The sequence below is a fragment of the Lissotriton vulgaris genome, unplaced genomic scaffold (assembly GCF_964263255.1).
Source record: "Lissotriton vulgaris unplaced genomic scaffold, aLisVul1.2 SCAFFOLD_1014, whole genome shotgun sequence".
NCBI classification, from domain to species: domain Eukaryota; kingdom Metazoa; phylum Chordata; class Amphibia; order Caudata; family Salamandridae; genus Lissotriton; species Lissotriton vulgaris.
The window spans coordinates 582,162-609,696 of record NW_028253762.1 but is presented as its reverse complement, the minus strand read 5'-3'; the positions used below and the strand labels follow the sequence as shown (position 1 = coordinate 609,696).

Here is a 27,535-nt window from a genome sequence, read left to right as displayed (position 1 = left end):
TTACCTTCCCCTTCATCCTACAACCCCTCCACCCCCGATCTGTATGTGGCCGCCACTGTAGAAGATGCTACAGACTGAGGTATCTACAGAGAACCTGAGATCACCAAGGCTTGATAAGAGCCCAAGGAGATCGCAGAGAAGACAACAGATACTAAGAGGGTCACTGAGAAGAGATCAGAGACTGAGTAGAGGTCAACGACTATGATGATCAAAAGAAAGTGATCATAAATGACAAGATCACTCAGCAAGTATGGGGGAACTCAGGAAATTAATGAGCAGAAATGAGGGAATGGTTTATTTACCCCACTCATTCATCCCTTATCTCTTTCTCTTCCTCAGGTATACAAAGTGTGGATGTTGCAGAGATGGCGCTGCTCCTTGGGGTGCTTCTCGTCGTTGGCTCTCTTTCGTCAGGTAAAGTAATTGGTTGTGAATGTGCAGGTGTGCTGGTCCAATGAATCAGCATGTGGAAACTCTTTGGGGAGGAGTTAGGACACATATTGAGCAAGAATCTTCAAACCCAGCCTTCAATGTAGTGAAAACCTGGTGTTGGGGCATCTTGAGATCATGCTGGTGGAACTAGGGTTACCATGCTGTTGGAATTAGGGTCACAGAAGATATCTGAAATGCCCTATTCATGAACTGTCATGCACCTAGCTCTCTCGTCAGGTAGCAGAGCATATTCATTCTACAAAGGACCATGGTCTAGGTGTGGAGCTGCTCGGGTGAGGGGAGGCGACATTGTCCACGAGATAATCATGCTCAAGGCCAGGAGTCGAGTTGTCCAGAGCTACAAAATTGCTTAGAGGGTGGACATGATCAGATTGGCAGGGTGGACATATTCACATCTTTCACTGTGGTGGTCTGTCTTGCTTTCCAAAGTGACTTTTCTCCTTGTTGTATTGGGTGATCTATATCTTCATGTATGTGGTTGTCGGTGATGCTCTCTATGGTTGTCGGCATCCTCTTGAGTTGGGTGGTCTGTATCTCTCTTTTTGATTGCCACATTTTCACTTTGATTGGTGGGACAGCTTGTTCTATGAACTTTTATGCCCCCAATTTCCTGCCTTTCTTCCCCCCCAGGTATCTCAGCGGCCCTGGTGCCCTCAGTGACATGCAGCATGGATGGTATTGTGGTGTCTCTCGATGCCTCTGAGATGACCAGTCAGGGCTACCAGGGTTTTTCGCTTCAGAACAGTTTGGATAGCCAGTGCCTTGGATCTGCGGAAGGCAGGGTCTCACTATCCAGTGCTGCCCTTCTGCGTGGAGCGTGCAGCCTTCACTTCAGCGTAAGGACTTGTCTCCACCTTCTCCTTGCTTCTCCTTCCTAACCTTTACACCCCTTGACTGACTGCCTAGGCCTTTCACATCAAACCTGTCTCAACTGGCTTCACTAGACGTCCACAGCCACTGCCAGCATGACTATGTGATATATTCTGACTCTTAATGAAGACTGGGCATACAGTAGTCCACCACTGACCACTATCCCTTTAACATTTGGATGAGTCTTTTTTGGGTCTGGCTAGAGGAAAGGAATCTCCTTAACCCCTTGCATGCTCATGACGAGCTCAGCTCGTCATGGCCTTTAGAACGCTTGCACGCTGGGCTAATTCCCCTGCTGTGCTGAACGTTCTAAAGAAACGGGTGCGGCCGTGATGAGCTCAGCTCGTCATGAGCACAGGAGCACTGTAGCTCATGACGAGCTGAGCTCGTCATGAGCATGGGAGCGCTGCGCGCGCCCCCCTCCCCCCAGCACAGCGGGGGAATGTACCCAGCAGGGAAGGGGCTAATCAATGTCTTTTGGTAAAGCAATAAAAAGGGAACTCACCTCACATCAAAGACCGTTGCAGCCCTGTGTAGGCTTTGACTGGTGGAATGGGGTAAAAGAAGCTACTTCTTCACCGGCCAAGCTGTGTTCATTCTCCAGATCTAGAGTTCCTCCGCCATAGGAGGAGCAGTTTTGGAGAAACCACAAAATGTCCGCCAGACAACCATGCGGTGTGGCTGGCAGGGAACGCGGGTGCCAGAGTACGGGGGGCATGGAGGTGGGAGGGGGCGGGGGTGGGTTAAAAAACAAAGGGTTATAAACAAAAACATTTACCTTTTGACTGCCACTGTCTCTCCTCTGTCGAAGCTCCTCTTCCTTGCGATTCCCAAAAGGAGGAAACACCCAGGTTCCTCTAAGCCAATCACAACAGTACAATTCAGTGTTGTGATTGGTCTGAGCGCCGTGGTTTGGCGCTCAGAGAGGGACAGGGAGCCTGTGCATGATGTACCCCACCAGGCTGTGCATTACAGCCTGGTTGGAAAGATGCAAAGTGTGCATGACTGTTTGGCCTGCCCAAAACGGCCAACCAAACATTTATGTGCTCTTAGAGTGCCACCGCTCCTCCCCCAGTGACACCAGCCCCGCCCGCCCTAACCCAGACCCAGAGCTAAAAAAAAATAAAACGATAATAACTATGTTATTATCATTACATTTCTTCACTGCTCTGAGAGCAGTGGGGCGACGCTTTTCCGCCTTAGCGGAGAAGCTGCCCCTGCAACCATGCCACAGGGACATACTGTTTGTTCAGGTTTCTAAAGAAATCCCAAAAGGTGTAGAGTTTTGTTTTTTGGAAAAAAAAGCAATGTTCTTACTATTCTTGAAGTTTTCTGCAAGTATGTGGGGGACATTTTTGATTTTTCGTGACCAGGACCATTGCAGATTGGAAAAAATATGGCTGACATTCCGACGCCATATCAGCCAATAGTGCAGCACTGGTGAGTTTCCTTTCAACGGCAACCATGCTACCAGGAAGCTGTGATTTCCAATGCTAAGCAATGTGGAGTCGACCAAGGGATGGTGCTCAGACATCTATCAGTTTATGGCTGATATTCCATTTCTGCCCAGCTCTGTAAGAGTCTGAAGTATCTTATCAGCCTCTCAGAGAGTAAGTGTGTGAAGTTTTTTTAGTGCCATGTGACATTAAGTAATTTAGGAGTCGTGGTATTTGGCAAATTGGAATGTATCGAGTGATACTGGGAGGCTGGAGAGGTCAGGTGGCATCTGTCTCTTTAAAAGTGGTGGCTGATGATCTCTTTCTTAACCAGCAGATGTTGAGTTGCTTCTAAAAGCTGCTGTTCTGTCTTTACAAATTCGAGTTCTCGTGTTGACTGGTCTGGGGCTATTAAAAATCTGGTCTTCTGCTTGTATGATGTGATGCTTTCAGGTCCTTGAATGGGAAAATTGTATCTTTTGTGAAATAACAGTGATGTCTCTCTCGCACGCTCTGCCTTTCTCTTTATTTGTTTCTCTCTCTCCATCTTGCTCTTACGACCTCTCTTTCTTCTCTGTCCTGTCTCCCTTTTTTTAATTTATACTCTGCCACTCACCTACTGTCTCTCTCTTGGATGTATTCTTTTCTACTCACATTATCCCTATATTTTTCCTTTTGCTTTCACATCCCCCTTTCCTCCACTGTATACTGTTTGTTCTACCTGATAATTTCCACTCTCTAACTCCCTCCATCTTGTCTTCTTCCTCTCCACTTTTTTCCTTCTGTTTCACCTCTCTCCTCATTTGTGTCCCACCTTGCCTTTCTTCCATTGTTTCTCTTACCCTCTCACCTCGTCACTTCCCTCTATCGTTCACTTTTTAAGTCTCTTCTTCTCATCCTTTATCTCTTCTTCCCCTCTTTTATCTCTTCTTCCCCTCTCCTCTGTTTTCTCTTTTGAAATCGCCCTCGCCTGTACATCTATATTTTTTGCCGTCCCTCCTTTTCTCTTTTTCTTCTGCCTTCCATTTTTTCTCCCCGTGTGCAATCTTCCCATGGCCTCCATCTGTTCTTGTTTTCTCTTGTCTCTCTTTCCCCTTACTGTTCTCTCCCTCCTCCCTTGCTCTTTCATTATTCTCCTCACATCTCTCCGGGGCGTGCTGTCCTCATCCCTCCTTTGCATTGTTTATTTTTCTCCTCTGAAATCTCTTCCCTCATTTCTGTCCCCCTTGTCTCCCTTTGTGTCCTTTCATTGTTCTCGTTCCCTATCTTTACCTGCTCTCTTTCTATTTCCTCGTTTGACACTCTCTGTGCCCCGCCCCCTCTCTGCTCCGCATTGATTCTTTCTCTCCTCTGAAATCTTTCCTCACTTCTCTACCATTTGTCTTTCATCTATTTTCTTTCATTTCTCTCCTTTCCTGCCTTTAACCCTCTCTTTCTTTTCTCTTACTTGCCTTTCTCTCTGTGTCTTGCCCTCCTTCCTTCTCTCAAACCTGTTTCCTTCCCGGCCCTGGTAAGTCACCTGTCGTTCTTCTTGCCCTTGACTTCCTATCTTCGTTATGACCCCCCCCCCCACCTTTTTCTGGGCGCACTCCTCTTGTTCTTCTACATGATCTACCCCAGACCCTGCACTCTAATTCATATTTCTTCTTTATTTCCCGATATCTTCCTCATTTCTTTTTTTCGTTGCACCTTCTCTCCTCTACAATTAGTTTCTTTCTTCCCATTCCCTCATCTTTCGAATCCCCAACACTTCTCCTGTAAGGCCCCTGCTCCTTCCCACTCTGCTTCATATTTCTTATTTATCTCTTGATATCTGCCCCTCCTTAATCTTACTCTTGTCTCCCTTTCTCCTCTGTGTTTATCACCTTTCCTTACATTTGATTTTCACCTTCCCTCTTTCTTCATATTCACATCAACTCTTTTGTCTCCTATGTGTTCTCCCCTCTTCTTTCTTCTCTTTATCACAGTCCGCGAATGGCATTGTTACTATGAATGGTACAGTTCACCTCTTGGCTACCAGCCCTAATCCCAATTTGGACATCCCCATCTCGTGCACCTTCGCCTTGAACACATTGAGGTAAGTGTTGAGGGTCCAAATGGGCTATCACTAGGGACAGTCACTGTCTGCCCAATGGTAATGCACATATTCAGTCAATGTATAACTAAGTAAAACAGAAAACCTTCCATGTTCATACGCAGAAGGTTTACAGCTATTTAGGGCCTTGTAGAAGCCAAGAACATGTATATGAAAGTTGAAAACCTGAACTTCAACCATCTTTGGATGATTCTGTCATATATTGGGTTCTACTTTAAATTACAAACATGTCATGTTTAATAGGAGGGATGAGTCTGCAAATTATGGGCTTGTCTGGCACAGTCTCAGGGCAACTCTTTCTAAAGGGTGGGAGTCTTTATTTGAGGTTGTGGAGTCTTTTTATGATTGTCCCACTTGTGTGTTGTAATGGGTCTCTTTGTTTGGATGTATAATGCTTGTGTAACTGGTGTAATATGTTCTTTAAGAGTAGAGGTTAAAAAGATGTTTTCCATGGATTAATGTCAATGAACTGACATTTATGAAATTTTACAACAAATTGAGTTGCATGCAACAATTCAGGTTTCAGAAAAAATGACCAGTCAAACCTCATGATGTGACAATTGTAAATGAGATATTCATAAAACTATCAAATGAAGGGTCAATCTGCAGTCCATGTGCCTGTGTATTCCACTCAGTTCTGGTTTATTTGAGATTTAAATATAACAGCACATTACAACTATTACAATGTCCTAATATTTATAAGCATTGCCTTTAGATACTGTTAGACATGTAAGCCTTAGGGTGGTCTTCCCCTAAACAGTTTGCCTACTTACCTCCACTTTTTGCTGAAACTCGTTTTTGTTGACCTTAGGACTCTGTGCCCTTTAACACTGATAATGAGTGCTAAAGGGCTTGTGCTCACTTACCTAAACATGGTTTGATTGTCATATACTTAATTGTCATATTTAATTTACTTTCAAGTCCCTTGTAGAGTGGTATATCATATACCCAGAGTCTATAAATTAAATACTACCAGTGGGCTTGCAGCACTTCTTGTGCCACCCATCTAAGTAGCACTAACATGTTCCAGGCCTGCCATTGAAGTCTAAATATACACTTCCATTTTGACTTGTAATTTAAGCCACCATGCTAAGCCTTAAACTCTCCCTTTATTACATATAAGTCCCCCCTAAGATAGGCCCTTGATATTCCATAGAGCATGGAGCGGGTGCGGTGTAATTGAAAGGTTGGAAATCTACTTTTAAGTTTTACTTGCCCTGGTACTGAAAAACACCTCAAGTCATTGTTCACTGTGAGGCTTACACTTCCCATAACATTGGGGATTCCTCATTACATTTAATAGGATGTCATTTCTAAGTGGGAGCAGGTAGCTATCTCATGTTTGGTACCTATGAGATTGTAATGATAAACCCTCTTTAAAAGTAAAGTCTTAAGTCGGATTTTTTACTACAATTTTGAAAATACCACTGTTAGAAAGTTGGCATTCACTTGCCCTTCGCCCTTGGTGCTTGCAACCTGTCTTGGGTCATATGACTGGGTGTAGCTGACAATGAGACTTAGTAAATTCCTGCCAGACAGTCACACAATAGCGGGATTAGGTGTGCCTCAGTGGGCCATCTGCTGGCAGGGTGAGGGGTGGAGCTGAGCACATCCCACTTACAGTTGAATAGACTGTGCTCTGCATTCACACAAAGGACCGACCAACCCTGCTTGGTCACTGTAGCCAGTGTGGCGCCAGGACAGGGGAGTCAGGAAATTCCATGTACTTCAAAATACCTTTCCAAAAGCTTTGCCCACCTTCCAGAAGAAGAACGCCAGGTAAAAAATAGGACTTTCAGACCCACTCGTCAGTTCACTACTGGACCTGCGGAAGGACTCTTAGAGGTATGCCTACTGCTGTGACCTGCTGATCACTCTGCCAGTCTGCTGCTGTACCTGACATTATTGCTTTGCTGACTGGAGCCTGCCTTGGACCCTCAGAGGCCAGTCCTGCTGTTGAGATCTACATCATCAACTGCACCCAGGACTACCAGAAGTGACTCCAAGGGCTAGTTTGATGGCCTCCTGTTCAGATTCACAGGGGCATAAAAGGATCCCACCAGCTTGAACTCGCACCTGGACCCAGCCCGAGAGAGTCTTAAACCTCCAAGAGGTGTCCCATCAGACCTGGACCCTTGGTTGTGGTGCTAATTTGCCCAGATGGCCAATTTTCCAAACTGAGGACTTTAACACATTTTGGCACAAAAGTGCTCTGAGAACCAGGAGAAGACCGGGACAAGTTTTCTCACCTAGTTGCCAGAGGTGCATTGCCAGTTGGATTGACTTAGCAGCTTCTCCAGCTGCATTTTCTCCACAGAAGCAAATCTGTTTCTGCAGTACTTCACCAAAGGGGTATCTAACCTCATGAAACTATCTTCGGCTACAGCTCTCTACCTCGTCCCGCTGGAGATTTTCAACTTCCATTTCAGCGACTAAGTCCAAATGTAGAAATCTTCATCAAGGCTTCGACCCAAGGCCATACGCAGACGAAGCTTCATCCTTGGACTCTTCCTGCAGCCTTGCCCCGCTAAACTTTACCTTCTCAGAACATTTTTTTCAAGAATATTTCTAAGTCTTAAGGTAAGCGCTGACCAGGCCTAATCCACTTCTTGCATACAAACTGAGCTCCTTCTCACAATGGGCCTTAACTTGTGACTTTGACATAGTCTTGCTGGACTATATGTCCCCAGTTGGCACTTTGAACTGACAGGCACTAGTTTGTACTAAAAACTTTAAAACTTCACAACTCCGGTTCTACTGAGTGGATTTTTGTTGTTTTGGCGTCAAATAATTTATGAAAATGTACTCCATTGTGGGGATTTTTCTTGTGTTGTGGTTTCAATTTATTGCTGTGTATATGCTGTATAAATACTTTACACATTAGCTCTAAGTTAAGCCTGACTGCATTTTGTGCCAAGTTACCCATAGTTAAGCACATGTTGATTTATTGATTTTTTGTGGTTAACCCTGCAAGGGATTGTGGCTGTTGTTTGACCAAGGCTCACACCCCAGTCAACCAACACCCCAGTTTCTCAAAGATACAAATAATTAGGACAGTATTGAATAATGTGCATATGACCTGGAGAAGTGACTCATTCATCGCAATATGAAGTACACTTCCATACCGCTATTTCTTTGCCTCTCCAATTTTTCTCAGAAATAGGCAATTTATTCAATCTGAGCCTTAAAAAAAGATTTCTCTTTACTCAAGCCCCCGATTTTCACTCTGGTACTTCAGCAAATTTCTCTAATTGTTTTTTCTCAGACCGCAGTGCAGGTGTCTAATCTCTCCCCAACCAAATTCAATCCACTCCAAAACTCAACTTATGAACCCACGTACTCACAACAGTAGTGTCTATCTGCATGTGGTGTTCTCCTTAGTAACGCATATTGAGGGTAATGAGAGACATTAGCCCTTTGTCTAAAAAGATGCCATATTAAGATAGAGTAAAGTCTTAATGCATTGCATCGAGTAATGGCACATCTTCTGGTGACTCTAGGTTTGCTGTGACACAACAAGCATCATGGCAGTCGTTTTTTCATAAAACCGTGAGCCTCTCAACTGGTGATATAAAAAAACTCAATTGTTCTTCTACAGTGACTGAAAGCTATCTTGTGTGCTTTATTGGTTTTAATAAGTTTTTTTGCAACAGTTCAATATGCCGTGCTGCTCACAATAGCATTTTCACAGTAACCAATACTGTTCAGAGCTTATTGAACTTTGGGACAGATGTATTAAAGGGTTTTACCCATTCTGTGTCCATGGGGAAATGTTTCGTACATATGGCGCTCTGTAATTGGCTGGAAGGAAACGTGACTCGGTGTGTAAAAATTGTGTCCCATGTGCATCATTGGTTTAATCTCAAAGTCTACTTTTCATGCATTGTCCTGCTAATGTTGGATATGATACAATAGCCATAGCCAGCGGCCAGTTCCCATCTTGTACTGGACTAGTCATGGAGCAGGTCAATTTGACTTCTTGGCCATCATATAGGCATTACTGTGGCTGAGAGGAAAGCCTGGTCCTAGCAGAGTTTGCAGTCTGAGGACTGGGCTACTTTTCTTTTCTGCCAAAGCGTTATCGGGTTAAAAGGTAGCACTGGCTGAAAGTATGGCAGGGCCAATTCTAGGGTAAGTCAATACTGGGTGGCTGCCCAAGGCACCATCAGCAAGGGGTCCCAGATACTCATGCAGGCTGGAACTGTATCTCCATTACCATGTATGATACTATGGCAACATGCAATTTCTGTGAGGGCAACAGAAACCCTTGCACCTGTCCTGTGCCTATTTAAAGAGGCCATCCAGTAAGTCAACGGCGCCGTATTACTATGTACTGTATATATAACTTCTGATATGCACATTTTATATTTTAATAAAAACACTTGAAATAAAAAAATGAAAACAAACTTCACAATTGTTCTCAAAACCCACTCAGACATCATCAAAGGAACACTCTAGGATGCCTATTGTTAGTGACAATGACAGTACATTCTTTCAGGTTCTGTTTTTAGTTCATTAACTCATCGATGTCATTCTGCTTTTCGCCAGCGTTGTTGAATCAGTTGGCACCAGTCCAAGGGCAGAAATGTCTGTGTTTGTCGACTCGAATTACACAATTCCAGAGTCTGGGGCTTTGCCGCTGGGCAAGAAGGTGTACGTGAAGGTGCAGCTGGTGAGCCCCAATGAAGAAGGCATAGTGCTGCTGCTGGAGAACTGCTATGCCACTGCAACTGCTTCTGCGGATGATGCAAACAGAGTATCACTTCTCCAGAGTGGGTAAGTGGGAAGGGGCGACGGGCATGGGGGCAGAAAATGTGGGGTGTCTCTCTGTGACAGTCTCGACATATATTGTATTTATGTTTATATTTGTACAAAAGCCAAATGTGCCAACGCCTGTATAATGAACCATGATGCAAAAGGAAGAGAGAAATCCTGACATAGGTGGAAACTGTACATGTAACTGTATTATCGACAGTATGTTGAGCTAAGTCCTCCGCCCACATAGCCATAGACCTTTTGATTTAATGCATCCATAGCAATAATTACTGGATGCCAAGAAAGGACTTTGCTGCTATGTCCAGGAGTCTACCAAGAAATGGGGGGCCCCCGTATTCCCAAGAGCAAGGGTAACAAAGTACATATAGAAAGGTGTGCTTCTAGAAATTATTCGAAACAATGTTTCTGATGATAGTTCAACATACACGCAAAAATGACGGACAAATATTCACAAAAATGAAGATGGGAAATTTATATTTCAACTCACAAAAATAAGGTAGTAGACTGGTCATCCAACGTAATCAAAAGTAGGTGCTCCAAATGACAGAGCAGTGCACGGCCAGTACAGTGAGTCATAGAACCTGACAAACATATAATAACACAACATGAATATTTACAATGTATACATTGGGTTCCCACCCAAAGGATACATGAATGTATCAATAACAAACCCAATGATATGAACATTGGGGTTTGAAAATCCCACAGTTAAAGATATGGGTATACCCTTGGAAAGTCTACATTTTGACCCCCACACAGGTCTTCATCAGGACAATGGACTCTGGTAGCAACCTAGCCACACCACCCTAGATCTTAATAACACACTGAATGTGTATGAAAATCAGAATTAAATGAGAAACGTGTAGTTGTGTTTGTTCACAGTCACATTCACAGTGAGCTTCGATTCATCATTTAAAAAGCATTTGATTCAGTGGAAGAGCCATTTATATTTGCGACACTCAAGGGAATGAGATTGGGCGAGGAAATTATTAAGTGAATCTACGAGTGTTCTCCATGCCTCAAGCCCACATACAAATATAGTAATTGTTACCATTCATTGGCATTTTTGGGGATACCAGACAGGGTTGTCCATTATCCCCTCTGGTATTTGCTTTTGTACTTGTACCCAGGCATGTGTGCTACAAGAACTGATTTCAGATAGAGGCATAAGAATGGGTAATAGATGATATATGGTTTTCCTTTACGTAGATAACATTTTATTACATGTGAGGTACACTGCGTACAGCCTTTCTCCTATTGTCAGAGTGTTTATAGGCTATGACAATATATCTGTATTCCAGATCAACTGGAGCAAATCAGAGGCTTTTCCTCTGATGTGGTGCAACACCAGGCTGGATTTAGAATATCCACTGAAAAGGTGAGAAAATTTAGTTAAATATTAAAGGATAAATATGCAACCAGAATTAGACGTTATGTTGAAGGACAATTATGCCCCGGCTGATGTCTAAATTACAGGTTGAGATGGATTGCCAAACCTCTCAATGGCGGGCAAAATGACCCTCATTAAAATGATGGGCCTCCTAAGAATGCTGTACCTATTTGTGAATATTCCCATCACATTGAATATATCCTCTTTCCAAACTCTTTGTGCTTTACTGATAAATTGGCATGGCTAGTTAACAACCCAGATTAAGTCTGGATGTACTAACACTCCTGTATAGTGATGGAGGGTTCTTGACACCAGATATGGAGCCGTACTTCCAGATGTCACAGGTGTATTTTGTGCAATTCTTGGCACACTTGGTGCCTCATGAAGTAATTAAGTCGAAAACTGTACACCTGCTGATTACACCTATTGGTCATTGTTAGAAATGGGGGTCTCTAGTTGGCATAGGTAGGTACCTTTGTCTAAATAGGGACCCTTGCTTCTAGTCAGTGTAAGGGGGATACACTTTTAAATAACCCCAGCTCACCCCCTTGGTAGCATGGCACGAGCAGACAGGCTTATCTCAAAGGCAGTGTGTAAAGCATTTGTGAACACATACAGTAATACAGTGAAAACACTACAAATGGACACCACACCAGTTTAGAAAAATGTGTAAACTTTATCTAAACCAAAACAATACCAAACAACAAAAATCCACAATATAGTAATCAAAATATGACTTTCAAAAGGTAGAAACAATTCTGTCCATAGCAAACTATAGATGCAACATAAAGTACCTTGGTTGCGTCACAGTCACAAACAAAAACAGCCACAGGGAAGGTGATGTGTCGGTTACGTACGCCAAAGGAAGGTGATGCGTATGTTCCTTACTTCAGGGGAGGTGATGCGTTGGTTCCTTACTGGCATGCAGGGGAGGGGATGTGTCGGTTCCTTACTGAAGAGAAGGTAATGCGTTGGCTTCTTACTGTGCGGGGATGTGATGGATCGGTTTCTTACTGTGGCCAAATGCGATGTGTTGTGCCGCTTTCCGAGGCTTCACGTCGTCCAGCGTTGGTGCTGGGTGCTGTGCGACGAGGCTTCGCGTCACCCGGCGGGACTCAGCGCGGCTTCGCATTGCCCTGCGCCGGTTCCAAGAAGCTTTGCACGGTTTCATGATGCTTTGTGCCGGTTCTTGCAGAGAGCAGATGCAAAACCCACTTCTGAGACCTTTTAACTGCAGGAGGCACCTCAGGCAAGGGTCGTACTCACAGATGGCATAGTCAAGCAGCACCAGCAGAGTTGCAGGAAGTCTTTTGTGTCCCTGAGACTTCTTAACAGGAGGCAAGCTCTATTTCAAGCCCTTGGAGATCTTTTCCTCAAGCAGGCGACAAAGCAAACAGAAAAGTCATTTTCTCCTTTCCTAGGCAGCAAGTAGCCACTGCAGGCCAACCTCAGACAGCAAACAGCACAGGGGCAGAATTCCTCCTCTGCTTATCCGGCTCTTCTCCTTGGCAATTGTTCATCTTGATTTCCCAGAAGTGATCTTAAAGTTTTGGGTCTTGACCCCTCTTTTTAGGCACGAAAATCCTTTGTTCTCTGAAGGCAGAGAGTGTCTGTACCCATCAAAAACCAGTTATGTGGGACACTTTGCAAGTGCACAACAACCTCCTTTGTCGGTGTGAGCCCTAGCTCCAGACACTCCTCAGGGGGGCGGAGCCGTCATTGTGGAAGGTAGGCACAGCCCTATTCAGGTGAAGGTGCTACTCCTCCCACCACTCAAAATGCAGACCAGGCCTATTCAGCCCAGCCCTGACTCGTCAGACTTCTAGAGCCGCTGTCCTTCTCCAGGCCCTGTCATCCAAAAGCCAGACATGCAATACACAAACCTAGCAGAGGCACACTGGATGGTTAGGCAAGAAAATACCTACTTTCTAAAAATTGTATTTTCAAACACAGAATGTAAAAATCACTCTCACTAAAAGATGCATCTTAACATTCTGAGTTCAGGCATACTAAACTTTATTTTCCCATCTTGTTCCTAGGGTCAGTTATGTTTATAAGATGTTATAAACCAACTCCCTATTCTTTCCTATGGGAACAGATAGCCTTGCAAGAGTGAAAAACAAAATTGGCAGTATTTCACTATCAGGACATGCCACACACATCAGGGCATGTCCTACCTTTCACATACAATGCACCCTGCCCACAGGGGTACCTTGGGCCTACCTAAGGAGTGACTAATATGTAGAAAAGGTTGGGTTTAGGGACTGCCAAGTCGACATGGCAGTCCCAGACTGCACACAGGCTCTGCAATGGCATGCCTGAACAACATTTTACAAGCGGCTTCTATGGGTGGCATAATCAGTGCTGCAAGCCCACCAGCAGCACTTGATTTACAGGCCCTGGACACACATAGTGCACAGTACTAGGGTCTGACAAGTACATCAAATAGCCAATCATGGAAACACTAATCCATAACACAATTTACAAAAGAGAGCAATGCACTTTAGCACTGATCAGCAGTGGTACAGTGCCCAGAGTCCTAAAACCACCAATAACAGGTCAGAAAAAATACAGGTGGAAGGCAAAAAGTTATGTGATGACCCTGCAAAAAGGGCCAAGTCCAACACAACCCCCTTCCAGCCTAAAGCCAGGGTAGACTAATCAATACCTTGATAGGCTTTTCCCTGCTTGGGGCGATAGAACATGGACCCTGGCCCCCAACTGCAGGGACATACTCCAGTTCTACGCCAATCTGAACCCATTTGGATCCCTCTGTCCATACTCTCAGGGCCCACCAAGCTAACCCATGGGGAACCCTTCTCCTCACCTGTGGACATCATCTGTGCAGCACCTAACCGTAGCTTGCTCACAGGTGTGTCCCAACAGACAGACAGTACCCACATGGCCAACACAGTGGTGTGGCCCAGTCCACCCCCGGGGAGTGACTCCTGGACCCTCCCCAGGGGCCAGTCTGCTCACCAGGACAGCAAGCCACAGTGGTCAGTGATAAGACCCAGGCCTTATGCCTTTCAGGACTCTCAAACCTCTGTAGCATCAGAAAGCGGTGGCAGTAGCCCCAGGTGCCTGGCACTCTTTGTCCACTCTCCCTCCTGTCAGGTCAGGTATGACATCCTGCCACTGACCCACCAGCCCTGGGCCTGTACCCAGCGGCTGGACAGGAGACTGGTGTGGGCTTTCCCAAACCCGCCATCCCCCTTGGGGTTCTGCACCCTCTTACCAGGATTGGTACCCCCTTCCAGAATTGTCAGGGCACCTGTGGCAGGTGTCCTGCACAATTTGCCAACCAATTCAGGGGTTCTATCCTGCAACTGGGATCCCAGCCTGGGGTCTGTACCCGTACACTGCGCTGAGGTCAGGGGTGAGGCTTTCCTCTCCCTAGAGCCCTGCACCCTCCTACCTGGAGCGGTGCCCCCAGAAGACAAACCGGTAGGGGCACTGTTAGCAGTTGCCCCTTCCTCCAGGTCAGAGGGAACACCCTGAACCTGGCCCTCCAACCCAGGGTCTGTACCCTTAGGCTGAACCTGTGCCTGGCCACCCAACACTTCTGGGGGAGTACATCAACCCCCCCAAGGGAAATACACTCCTCCGGAGTTGTGTAAGAGTCTGCCTGGCGCAGGTCTCCGGTCTCCTGTCCACCTGACAGAGCATAAAGGCCCCCCCAGGCCAGAAGTGGCCTCACCAAGGTCAGTCCTGGGGTGCTCTGACCTCAGCGCTGGCAACCCCTGACCCACTGGTCCTTCCACTGGGGACTGCGTCCTCCTCTCATCCCTTTCTCTGGAGTCATGCCCTCTCCCAACTGGAGAGGTGCTGCCAGACACCAGAGCTGGTGGAATGCTAGTTACAGCAGTTTCCCTCAGCTCAACTGACATCTTGGGATCCCCCTCAGGGACAGCCTCCCTGTACAGACCAGGCTCCCCGCCTGGTGTTCCCTCATGGAACCAACCAGGCCTTGAGACTGGGTTTTAGGCACCTCGGGCACAGCCCAATCCCACTCCTTTTCCTCTGAGACAGGACATGGGGCCCTACATCCTTCCAACTACTCTGGGACCTATCTGGGTTACCTCAACCCTCCCCCACCAAACTGGGGGAGGATTACCACAACCCTCCCCCACCACACTGGGTTGAGTAAAAGCTGGGTCATCTCCTTCAGGATCACCCCCAGATGCCTCTTCAGACCCTCTGGAATCCACCAAAAGGTCTCCATCCAGTGGGAGCTCCCTGGGAACAGAGAACTCACACTCCACCAGGCGTTTGGCATAGATCTGGAAAACAGGGACTTAATATATGCTCTCCATGAATTGAATCATACCACCCCACCCAGGTGTTAACCAAGCCATCCTTTGCCTTACCATCCAGTGCCTCACACAAGTACACCACACCACTCTCCTGGGATTGGCAAGAGAGTGTCTGACTGTCTCTGTCACTCAACCCACACTCTTCTGGGCGGTCTCCACACTCACACACCAGGACTTCTACCATGTGGGAACCCCTCTCCCTCCACCTCCCATCTAGAGTCAGTAGAGTGTCCCACTCACCACTAGGACTATGAACCCCTGTGCCAGTTTCCCAGTCCACCTCAGGGACAGTGCGCACCACTGGAGCTACCTCACATACTTGAACCCCCTGGTGTATGTTAACCCCCTCCTTCAAGTCAGGCGCCACATCTCTGGGTGTGTGTACTGCTCCCTCAGAACTAGATAATTATCTTTTGCTGCCACCATCTGAGCTGGACTCCACCGCCAACCCAGTCAAGCTCACTTCCTGAGCTACACATATTTCTTTTTCTTGGGCGAAGGCCCTCTCGAGCTCCTCATCAAACTCTCTCAGCCTCTGCTCACAAGCCAGTGGCCCTTCATCTTTCTCTGTTTCTCCCTCACTTTCAGGAAAGTCTTCCTCCTCAAACTCAACTGATAGTGTTGGCCCTCAGCTGGGTAACTCATAATGAAATAGGGATGCCTCTAGATCCTCCCTGGATCATCTCTTCACAGTCACCCCCCTTTCCTTGCAGAACACACGTAGCTCCCTCATTGTGTAGATGAACATGTGCCAGCAGTCAAGTTCCATTTTGCAACAACTAACCAGAGTCTCAGTATCAAATAGCCAATCATGGAATCACTAATCCATAATACAATTTACAAAAGAGAGCATATGCACTTTAGCACTGATCAGCAGTGGTAAAGTGCCCAGAGTCATAAAACCACCAACAACAGGTCAGACAAAATAAAGGGGAAGGCAAACAGATGACCCTGCAAAAAGGGCCTAGTCCAACAGTCATGTAAATATGATGCATTGTGTGGGCATGGTATCAATTGGCATCAAGCACCGAATCTTGTCACACTATATGGAACAGAGATACTTCTGGCAAATAATGCTAGATTGTTGGTCACGTCAGAATGTAAGGTGTTGTTACAGCAGATGAGACTGAGGTTGATAAAAATGAAGGGCCTTTACTTCAGTTGTACCTTTATGACACTTTACTGTTTAAGGACTTCGCTTCTGTATCCCCTGCTAGATATCTTCTGTACTGTTGGTTCCACTAGGCTATGCAAAGCTGTTTTCCGGGCTTAACTGTAAACCCCGGAGCTTGGCGTTCTCTTATAGATCAATTTGATCTCCTCACCTTGAAGGGTGAAATCCCATAATTGGTCTATACAAAACTGATGGCTGGTCCATAGGATGGGTACCAGACAACACTGGGACATAGATATAGGAACTCCATTAACTATAGAGTAATGACAATATAGACATATGAGCCACACTTTTACCAAGTGCATCGTCCCCTAGAAACATTTGGGGGCCCCTCCGAAGGATATCCGCTGAGGAAGTTAGGGTATTCATCAAGAAGAACAAAAATGGGACAACAGCCTGGAGACCCAGGCGACTCGAACTGACTGGTGTATATGATGAAAACTGTATGGAAGTATGGAAGCAGATATACCTTGCTTAATAAAGTCACCATGACATGAGAAGCTGTAGTTCGACAGCGGAAGACACCTTTTTGCAAGCTAAAGAATCAGTATGATAATATCATAGATAATACATAAATAAATTAATGTTGTGCCGCTTGAGTGTTGATGATCGCCCAGATAGCTGAATAATAGTGATATACTATGTAATATTGATGCATGATTGTAGATAAAACATTTGCTCACCAAGAATACCTCTACGTCTGACTGGTCACAAAAATGCAGTTGTACCTCAGATGTTACCTGTAGTGTTCTTCTGAAAACTTGAAGGAAGTTAAAAAAACGATTCATAGTTTGTTAGGACCTGGTCAAACTAATATTTGTCCTAAAGAAGATTAACTGTGGAGGGAAGGATGTTGGTTGGACCAAGTTGGGCGAGAGACCAGTCTGAAGATATCAGGAGTGTGCTGTGGGACAAAGCAGGGTTTTGACAAGGATGTGGCATTTTGTCACCTGTCTGCCCTCTTCAGGGCCCTGCTCTGCTTCTTTAAAAGTTATTTATTCATTTTTAAATAAAGGAAAGCTTTCTATCTTTATTAATAAAGAGGCAGCATCTGTGGAGTATTTTTGTTGTTGTTGTGCACTACTAAACCGGTGCTTCTGGCACCTGGGCAAATTGAAGAAGCCTCCGGAGGGCACACATTAAGTTTTGTCCCAGGCACCCCAAAAGATTTTGACAATCCGGGGAGAAAGTAGGGGAAGAGGAAAGGTTTTAATGGGTGTTGTGAAGAAATGTAAGCTTTGTGAATTTGGACATGGTAGATTTTAATTCAGGTTGCGGGTTTAGCTGGCCAACTGTTCCACAGTTTTGATGATAGAGAACAAAATGTAAACAACGGTACTCACCATGCTATCTCTTCCTTCATAGCACCTCTGTCCCAGGACCTTTTTCCACTAAAGTTGTCCAGAACGGAGATTCAGATCAAGGAAAATTTACTTTCAAAATGTTTAAGTTCAGGCAACAGCCGAGTGACCTCTACCTGCACTGTGGCGTCCATGTTTGTGTGCAGAGCAGTGGAGCATGCCACCAAGAGGTGAGTTTAACCCCTTGTATGCTGATGACGGAACCGCTTCATCATCAGCTGCGGTGGCGCTGTGCTGATGACGGAGCGGTTCCGTCATGGCCCCGCCTGCTCAATAGAACTGATAGGTGTCTGTGAGCAGAAGAGTAGGCACAACCGCTGTGAGTGAAGTGTGTACAAAGCAGATGTTAAAGTCATGGAAATGTGAGGGTGTAGGTGCAGAGTAACAGGCACAGCCGCTGGAAGGAGAGCGTGTTTGGAGAGCAGTGGAAATCGCCACTAACAGGTTAAGCTGTATGCAGAGCAGTAACAAGTGGCGCAGGTAAGTGAGTGCATGTGCAGTGGCAGTCGTTTGCAGTGCACTAGGAGACAGGTGTGCCTGGTACACAGTGGTAAGTATTCACTGAGGGCGTAAGAAACACAGGGGCAGACTTTCAAAGAAATCACACAACGCAGCACCAAATATGCTGCGTTGCATGACAGGGAGGGCGCAGGAGAGTGCCATATCTACGCTGATTTCAGCTGCTGTGCACCAGGCCCACACCTTAGCGCTAAGGTTTGTGCCTGAGTCTAGCATAAGTGTTGTTCTAGAAGGGTACCCTTCCTGTACAAAATACTATGCCTAGACAAGTTCAAACACTTTTCCCACTTTGTATGTGGCTGCACAGTTCAGCATGAATGCAAAGTAGGAAAAGAAAGGAGAAATGAAAACATTTCTCTTCTTAACGCCTCCTTTCAGATGGTGTTTCAGATGGTGTTTCAGATGGTGTTAACCTTTGGCGCTAAACCCTGTCTACAATTGTTTGTAGATAGGGTTTGCATTAAAAGACAGGGGTGGTTGCATGGGAACACCCATGTAACATCCCCTTGGGGGCTAACTAACTCAAAACAATGCTTCATGCTATTTTGCATTCCTTGTAGGGTACTTTCCAATGCAAACCAAGTTTTGTACTGGAAATTGGTAAAAAAAAACATTTTGTGCTGATTGGCATCACTTTTGTGACACTAACCCAGCGCAAAATGTTTGAAAATCAACCCCATAGATGTCAAAGTACGGGAGTGCACCAGAGAGGGGAAAGGAAAGGGATGTTGGGAGCAAACATGGAAGAGGCACAGAAGTGAGAATTAGAAAATGTGATGGCTGCTAGACAATGGAGGGCTCTGCCGGTGAGACTGGAAGATTTGGGGTATCCATGAGGAGGGTTCTGTAATTCTCTGATGTTCACCTGTCCTTTCTCCTATACAGAAACGTCGCAGAAGGTCTGCGGATGGGAACATACGTCAAAGTTCTATTATCGTATCCCAAGGACCATTCTCTTGTAAGCTATTTCTGTGAATCTTTCAAGTGCATTATGTGCTATTTGGTGGCGCTGTTGGATGAGTGTTCAGACATCGAGTGACCAGGAACAGGCATTACAATCCATTGTTCACCAGTAAATCAAGGTGGTAGTTATATAATGTCATACTCACATGAAAGTTATTTACCATGACCATTCACATATTTTGAAGGAGTTCTTGTTAGAGCAGTTAAAGGATTTTTGCTTTGCTAAATGAAGTGATATTTTGTAGCACAAAACCTAAAACCCTTTTTTAAGAATCTTGATAAACCCTAGGGGCCAGATCTAGGAGCCCAAATACCGGTCGGTAACTGCCGATTTCGGCTGTTACCGACCGGTATTTAGGATTTGGCATGTAGGGGCCATAATTTTACAGAATCGGTAAATTTACCGATTCTGTTAAATACCGAATCGGTATTTTTACCGATTCGGTAAATCCACATGTAGGTGACACTCCTAAGATTGTCACAGGCCCTTAAGAATCGGTATTTTACCACCCAATCCTATTGGGTGGTAAAATACCGAATTCAGGTGTGCATGCACATCTGTGCATGCACACCTGTGTCATGTGACACACAGACATGCCCTTAGGGCATGTATGTGCGCCACATGTTACACATGCCTGAATTTGGGGTCCTAGAGGGTGTCAAAGTGACACCCCCTGCACCCTTGCAGGATTCGGTATTTACCGATTCGGTATTTACCGATTCGGTAAATACCGAATCGGTATTGCCCATTGATTCCTATGGGCTTCAAGGCCCATAGGAATCAATGGGCAATACCGAATCGATATTTACCGAATCGGTAAATACCGATTCTTACCGATTCGGTAAATTGAAAAAGAAATTTACCTACATCTCACTACTTCTATTTTACCGATTCATAAATACCGAATCGGTAAAATTCGGTATTTATGAATCTGTAAAATAGAATTACCTACATCTGGCCCTAGGTCCTTACAAAAGGGAATCCACATTTGCAGCCTATTGCTTGAGTCCTTTCTGGATCTTCTTTTAATCACAGAAACTTGGACGAGAGATGTTATGTTATAATGTTATGTTATTAATACATGTAGAGCACACGTTCACCAAAAGATTCTTGGTGCTTATAATGCTGGAGCGATTGAGAGCCTAACTAGAACGTACTTAATACCACCAGCCTGTTTAAAGAACGTAGGGGCATATTATCAAGAACGGAGTCAAAATTATGGCCGCTTTATTGGCAGGAAACTGCCACTAAAGCGACAATAATGGGCTTGATAATATGCCCTTGAGAATTCCCATAGAAGCCCAGGTTCACACCAGAACCTGGGCTCTGATGGGAATTCACAAGGGCCTATTATCAAGCTCATTATCGCCGCTTTAGCGGCAGTTTCCGCTCGCTAAAGTGGCGATATTTTAATGCCGTTCTTAATAATATGCCCCGAGATTTTTAGCAAACTACTAAAAGTCCCAAGATCCTGCTCCAAACATTTTGTCTAGTAAAGCATTCCAAGTAGGACTGGCCACTACTGAAAAGCTTTGACCACCTGATCTATGTTTACGAACTGTAGGTATGTATGATAAGACGGTTTGCTTTACTGTATCTCAGGTTGAGGGAGGGTATATACCTCTTAATTTTCTCTGCCTGAAATATGGCACCAGTATTGTTCAGACTTTTGAACACCATAGAGCACACTTTAAAGCAAATTCGTTCCTCCATTGGAAGCCAATGCAGCTCTCTAAGCAAGGCTGCGGAATGCGAGTACAGAGGAGGGAGAAAGATCCGCCGTGCTTCTTCAGTCTGGATCAATTGTAATTTGTGAAAAGGAGTGCGAGTACGTCCCGCATAGACAGAGTTAGCATAGTCGAGTTGAGTCAATAACAGAAGTTACAAATAATTTCCTTGCTTCAAAGGACAGGAAGGATATAATTTTTCTCATAGTTTTTATCAGAAAGGAATATTTTGATACCATAGTCCATATCTGGGAATTTATCTTCTTGAGATTGGTGTCTATCACAAATGCAAGGGCCTTGGCAGCATAAGCTGGAATAGGTGCTGAACCAAGGTCAATAGGTCAAGTTTTATTGCTCCAAATATTGGCCTTGTATATCAGCAAGGCTATTTCAGTCTTATCAATATTTAACTTCAGCTGATTAGCCGCCATCCAGCTAACAATAAATTTCCTTGTGTTTTGGAATTTTTCATATGCTGCAGGGGTATTATCTATGTGAAATGGTAGTTGTTTGTCAGTTGCGTAATTATATATGCTGCAACCCGAGATTGTCACTGCCTCTATTCGCGGTTTCGTGTCCAGATTAAACATATCAGGGACAAGGAGGAGCCTTGAGGCACTCCGCATTCAAGTCCAATCGATTTTGAGGTGAAATTTCCAAGTTTCACTGACTGTGACTTTCTAAAAAGGATTGAATCCACCCAAGGGATCTGCACTGCACCCCTGCCTCAGATACACAGTCAATCAAAATCCTGTGATTGACCTATCGAAGACTGCGGAAAAGTCTAAAAGAACCAGGGCAAAATTCCTTCCGTAATGCTTTTACGGTCTTAATTCAACCACTATTGCTGCTATCACAGACTCTGTTCTATGAGATGGGCTAAAATCTGCTTGCACTGGATGAAGGAAGGCAGTTGTGTGTAAATCGCAGCTCAGATCTAGACCGGCATGTGCTTCCAATAGTTTAACTGGAAAAGGAAGTAGTGAGACAGGATGATAATTTTTCAAAACCATCGGATCATCTCCTTGTTTTTCAGTGGGGTAATCACTTATTCATGCAGAAAGGCCATGGGCACGAGCAGGCAGTACCAGCACATGGAAGAGCGGTGGGGCGGGGTGGGGTGGAGTCCGCAGACGACGGAATAGGTAAAATTAAATTAAAAAACTTAATAAAACCACTTATCTTGTGCTCGCCCCATCGCCGAGTCGACAATGTGTTTAGCGCAAGGTAAGCGGTTTCATCGTTTTTTAAATTAAATTTTACCTATCATGGTGTCTGTTGACTTCCCGCCCCCACCCCGTCTCACCACTCTTACCTGTGCCAGCCGCGCCTCTACACAAGTCCTTGCTGAAAAGATTTATTAACTAGCATTAGAAGTGGGAGACTTATTGCACAAGACATATCTTTTAGAATGGCAGGTGGGCAAGGATCCTTGGGTGATCCTGTCTTGACCTTGTTTAATAGTTCTTTTAGCCGAATCTCCTCAATGTCAGAAAAGCACGTAAGAACAGTGCCACCGGTTTCCCTCTTAACCTCCGGACAATTGATAAAGTTAGGAGGCGTAGTGCTGTTCTTAATAGTCTGGATTCTATCAATAACAAATAATTTAGTTTGTCACCTAAGTCTTGAGAGGCTTTCACTTTAGGGGTTAACGTTTTTGAGGAAATAAGATCGTCTTAGATTTTAAAGGTTTATTTCTGGTAATTAGTTGTCTCCAGAATTCTATTACTACAATAGTTAGAACATTTCACTTGCTGGAGCTCTGTTTTATATTCAACGTGTCCCTCTTTGTATTTTATTCTTCCTGGTAGTTATGTGCCACTGGCATTCAAGCTGGCAAGTTTCGCCCCCTGCTGTTCTTTATTGAACCATGGAGCATCCTTTGCTCGTTTGGTTATGCATTGCTGTGGCAGTGATGTAAATCTCTCCACTGCTGCTGTTAGCCAATTTGTAAACTCCCTTTCAGCCTCCGACACTGAATCTACCAGTATACGAGTTGTCTGAATAAGCATAGATTCCATCTCTTTGATGGTAACTTGCTTCCATTTTCTATTGTTTGTGAATCGGGGAGCTGGCTGCTTGAGTATTTCAAGATTGGAATAGAAGATTCGTTCAAAGGAAGGTTTGACCAAATACATAGCTGTCTGGTTGTCTGTAATCTCTGCATTTAGTGTCCAAACTAACACCAGTGAATGGTCTCTGTTATGGGGAGGCATATGACTCTCCAACCATCCTCCACCAAGCCTGTCCCAGGTGATCAGTACCACTCCACAGAAATCAGCCAAAGCAGAAGTGTGGGGAGGAAATCTGGCTGTAGCGTACAAAACACCCAGACTGCCATAATCAACACCAGCGTGTGAATCCGTACTTTTTGACGGATCACCATCCCGTATTTCACTACTGCATTCCTTCCAACCTTCTGTCAAGGCACCCGCGCAAAGTGATACATGGCCACCCTGCTATCAAATAGCACAATCGATCGCCTTAAACTATTGATCCTAGAAGTGCTCAATACCTGGCTCGACATACCACATTTCCATCATACTACAGGCCTACTCAATAACCTTTAAGTATTCAATTACAATCAGGCTTTTCGTGAGCCACACGTAATGTGGCCCATACCGTCAATGCCATACTCACCTCAGAGGACATCATCTCCGTCAAAGGAACACTGTCTATCACCTGTGGTAATTATCATATAATTTGCTCCAATTTAAATGTGCCAATATTACCCTCAATGTTCTTATCAGGTATTAAAAAGTTTCAAAATGGATCCTTTCCCAAAGGAATTCACAGGAACACGACCATTGAATCCACCCTTGACTGCCAAACAGTTCCACCACTCGCTGTCTGAGGGTTTTTGACAAAGTGGCCCGCTAAGTTCAAGTTCAAGTTCAGAAATTTATATAGCGCACTACTCACCCGGAGGGTCTCAAGGCGCTAGAGGGAGGGGTTCATAATTTGTCGAATAGCCAGGTTTTCAATTCCTTTCTGAAGGAGATGTGGTTCTGAGTAAGGCGGAGGTGGGTGGGGAGTGAGTTCCAGGTCTTGGCAGCCAGGAAGGAGAAGGATCTGCCACCCATGGAGGATTTTCGGATGCGCGGGACTGCGGCGAGGGCTTGATTGGATGATCTTAGTTGGCGGGTGGGTTTGTAGAAGGATAGTCGAGTGTTGAGGAATTCGGGTCCTAGATTATGAAGGGCCTTGTGTGCGTGGGTGAGAAGACGGAAAGTAATTCTTTTGTTGACGGGAAGCCAGTGGAGGTCTTTTAGGTGTCCAGTGATGTGATCTTGGTGAGGGATGTCTAATATCAGTCTCGCAGACGCGTTTTGGATGCGCTGTAGTTTTTTCTGTAATTTTATTGTAATTCCGGCGTAGAGTGTGTTGCCATAATCCAGACGACTCGTGACCAGTGCATGGGTGACAGTCTTTCTAGTCTCGAGAGGGATCCAGCGGAAGATCTTTTTGAGGATGCGAAGGACGTTGAAGCAGGAGGACGAGACGGCGTTGACTTTTCTGGACATTGAGAGAGAGGAGTCTAGAATGAAGCCAAGGTTACGTGCATGGTCTGTGGGTGTGGGTGCTGTGCCCGGAGCGGAAGGCCACCAAGAGTCGTCCCATGCTGAGGGGGAGGATCCTTGGATGAGCACCTCCGTTTTGTCTGAGATGAGTTTAAGGCGGCTCTGTTTCATCCATTCGGCTACTTCTTTCATGCCTTCGTGAAGATTGGTTTTGGCGGTGTTGGGGTCTTTGGTGAGGGAAAGGATTAGCTGGGTGTCGTCGGCGTAAGAGATGATGTTGAGGTTGTGTTGACGCGCGATAGATGCGAGAGGACTCATGTAGACGTTGAAGAGAGTGGGACAGAGTGAGGATCCTTGAGGTACGCCGCAGATGACTTCGGTGGACTTTGAGTAGAAAGGGGGAAGTCGGACTCTCTGAGTTCTTCCAGCTAGGAACGAGATGATCCAATCCAAGGCTTTTCCTTGTATGCCGATGTTGCTGAGGCGTTGTATAAGGGTGCTGTGGCAGACTGTGTCGAAAGCGGCGGAGAGATCGAGTAGGATGAGGGCCACTGTTTCTCCGTTGTCCAGGAGTACTCGGATATCGTCGGTTGCTGCAATGAGGGCAGTTTCGGTGCTGTGTTTGGCTCGAAATCCGGGTTGAGATGGATCAAGGTAGTTGTTGGATTCAAGGAAGGCGGCGAGCTGGCTGTTGACGGCTTTCTCGATGACTTTGGCCGGGAAAGGGAGGAGGGATATGGGTCGGTAGTTTTTCAATTCTGATGGGTCTGCTGTGGATTCTTTCAGAAGGGCGCTGAGTTCGGCGTGCTTCCAGATGTAAGGAAGGTGGCAGAGTTGAAAGAGCAGTTAATGACATCGCGGAGTTGGGGTGCGGTGATGGAGTCAGCTTTGTTGAAGATGTGGTGGGGACAGGGGTCAGAAGGCGAGCAAGCCTGACAGCCAACCACGACAAAATGTGGAATGGGTCAATTAAAACATATGCTTACAAAAGACGGAAATCACAATCCTAGAAATGAACAGGAGGAAAACAAATAACCCAGAGGGAAGAAAAGGGATGCAGAAACAATATAGGATCTACAAGGAAACAATTACAAAGGTGAAGCACTCTTAGTCCTCCCAGCATATTTCAGATGTCCCCAACTCAACGAAAGAACTATTTGAAATGATTACCGAATTTCAAAAACTAAATTACAAATTAGACAAGACTAATCATTCTCATGAGCCCTGCGGTGAAAAGTATCCTCACTACGGTCCTGCTACATCCAGGTGGTCTTGTGTTGAAATAAGGTCTTCTGTGAATTATGGGAGGGTTCCTATTGAGCAAGCTCCCATTTGGTCATGGGGTGTCCTCTGGTCATATGGAACATTGCACACTACTGGCCATCCGGAAAGTCAGTCTTTTGACGGTTGCTTTAAGGGGAGTGGACCGTCGCTCCAATACCGAGAAGTTGATATACCAAGTAAGAGTGTGCCCTGTTAAGCATCAGAAGATAAAAAGTCCTTGTTGGGACATTAAGGTCTTGGTGCACCATGACGTTCCTAACCGACTCTGTGCATTATTCATATGAGTTCCAGTGACTTCATTTTTTAATGCTTGTGGGCGTCTATTCATTCGTTTTTGCACTGCCTGAAGCCAATAAATAGTTTATAAAAAAAAGAAGTTTTGGCCTATATCACAGAAACCCTAAAAAAAGCTAAAGATTTTGAGAGCTATTTTTAATAGTCAGTCTCCAAGCAGCCTGAATTCTGAAAACAATAAGACAAAACCAAAATCATGCTCCTTCAACCTACTATCCACAAAAGATACATGTTCTTGTTTTTTTTTATGACTATGAAGATTGCTGAATCCTTTACTACCCCTAGCCGCCAAATAGATTCAAGCGAATCCTAGCAGCAACCTCTGCTGCCTCACCAGGGAGAATCATCATAAATGAGTCAATATCATCAGGAGAATTTCGAGTGAAATAAACATATCCTACATCAAGCCAGTCGTAACAAAACCGAATTGGGCACCAAGATCCAAGCTAATTTCAGGCCTATATCAAACAGACCAGTTTTGTCAATCTACTTGAAAAGACAACCTTCAATCAGATCTCAAATATCATTGAGAAATATGACCTCAAAAAATTGCAATTGGGATAACCTTTAGGACACAGTAGACTCACACACAGTTGCTGCATACTTATTTCTTTTTTTTTTCTGCAGCATTTGATACAGTGAATTATAAACTTCAGTTTGAAAGTGTAAAATGGCGAGGGGGCATGGCCGAGCGCGATCAGAAATGGCCGTGTAAGAAGTGAGCTCCGTCGCCTGAAAGCCCCATCAACTATCCTGGTAGCCCATCCGGCAGTCCTGTATGCACCCACTTGCACCGGAAAGATCGCGGAACCTGACTCACCTGCTCCGGTGCTTGTGGCTCTCTGGATCGGGGAGTTGCGGCCATCGGCAAGTGCGGGCCTGTACGGGGCCTTGAAGCCGGGGCCCACAGTGAGAGAGCTAGCCTGGTAGTGATGACTTTTGGCCCGCCTCAGCATCAGAGTCGCGGATGCTGCAGCCGTCTGCCCGCTGTCGCCCCGGTAGCCCGGATCGGGGCTGTGTGCTGTGGCGGTGGAGGAGACGACGGTGAGGAGGCGCCGAGATGATGGTGAAAACGGCCACAAAGCCGCGGCCGCCATTACAGCCGCGAGTTCCTGCGCGCTGATCGCGGGCCTGGGAGAGGCAGGCGCACTGCACCCGTGGGGACTACTGTGCCGACCCTGGCTGCTTGCCCTCAGCGGAGTCCTGCCTTGGCTGGTGAAATGGATCATGGAAGGGGTCCTGGTGCCAAGAGCTCAAAGACGGTCCAGGCTAACAAACTGGATCGTTATACGTTCACTAAAGAGACGCAGCGGGGAAGGTTGTCTTAGGAGACGGCGAAAGGGAACCCGAGTGAG

The 27,535-nt window shown here is 45.5% G+C and overlaps 1 protein-coding gene across 1 annotated transcript in view; it reads left to right on the top strand.

The window, feature by feature from the left end:
- The window catches only part of LOC147660775 (zona pellucida-like domain-containing protein 1), a 48,358-nt gene extending 21,456 nt beyond the window's left edge, over window positions 1-26,902 (top strand). Inside the window, exons 2-8 of the mRNA XM_086951473.1 lie at window positions 340-414; window positions 1,084-1,289; window positions 4,727-4,836; window positions 9,403-9,630; window positions 17,876-18,041; window positions 19,276-19,348; window positions 26,808-26,902. Coding sequence (XP_086807599.1) covers window positions 366-414; window positions 1,084-1,289; window positions 4,727-4,836; window positions 9,403-9,630; window positions 17,876-18,041; window positions 19,276-19,348; window positions 26,808-26,902 — 927 coding nt within the window. The 5' untranslated portion in view covers window positions 340-365. The remainder of the gene's footprint in view (window positions 1-339; window positions 415-1,083; window positions 1,290-4,726; window positions 4,837-9,402; window positions 9,631-17,875; window positions 18,042-19,275; window positions 19,349-26,807) is intronic.
- The last annotated feature ends 633 nt before the right edge of the window (window positions 26,903-27,535 follow it).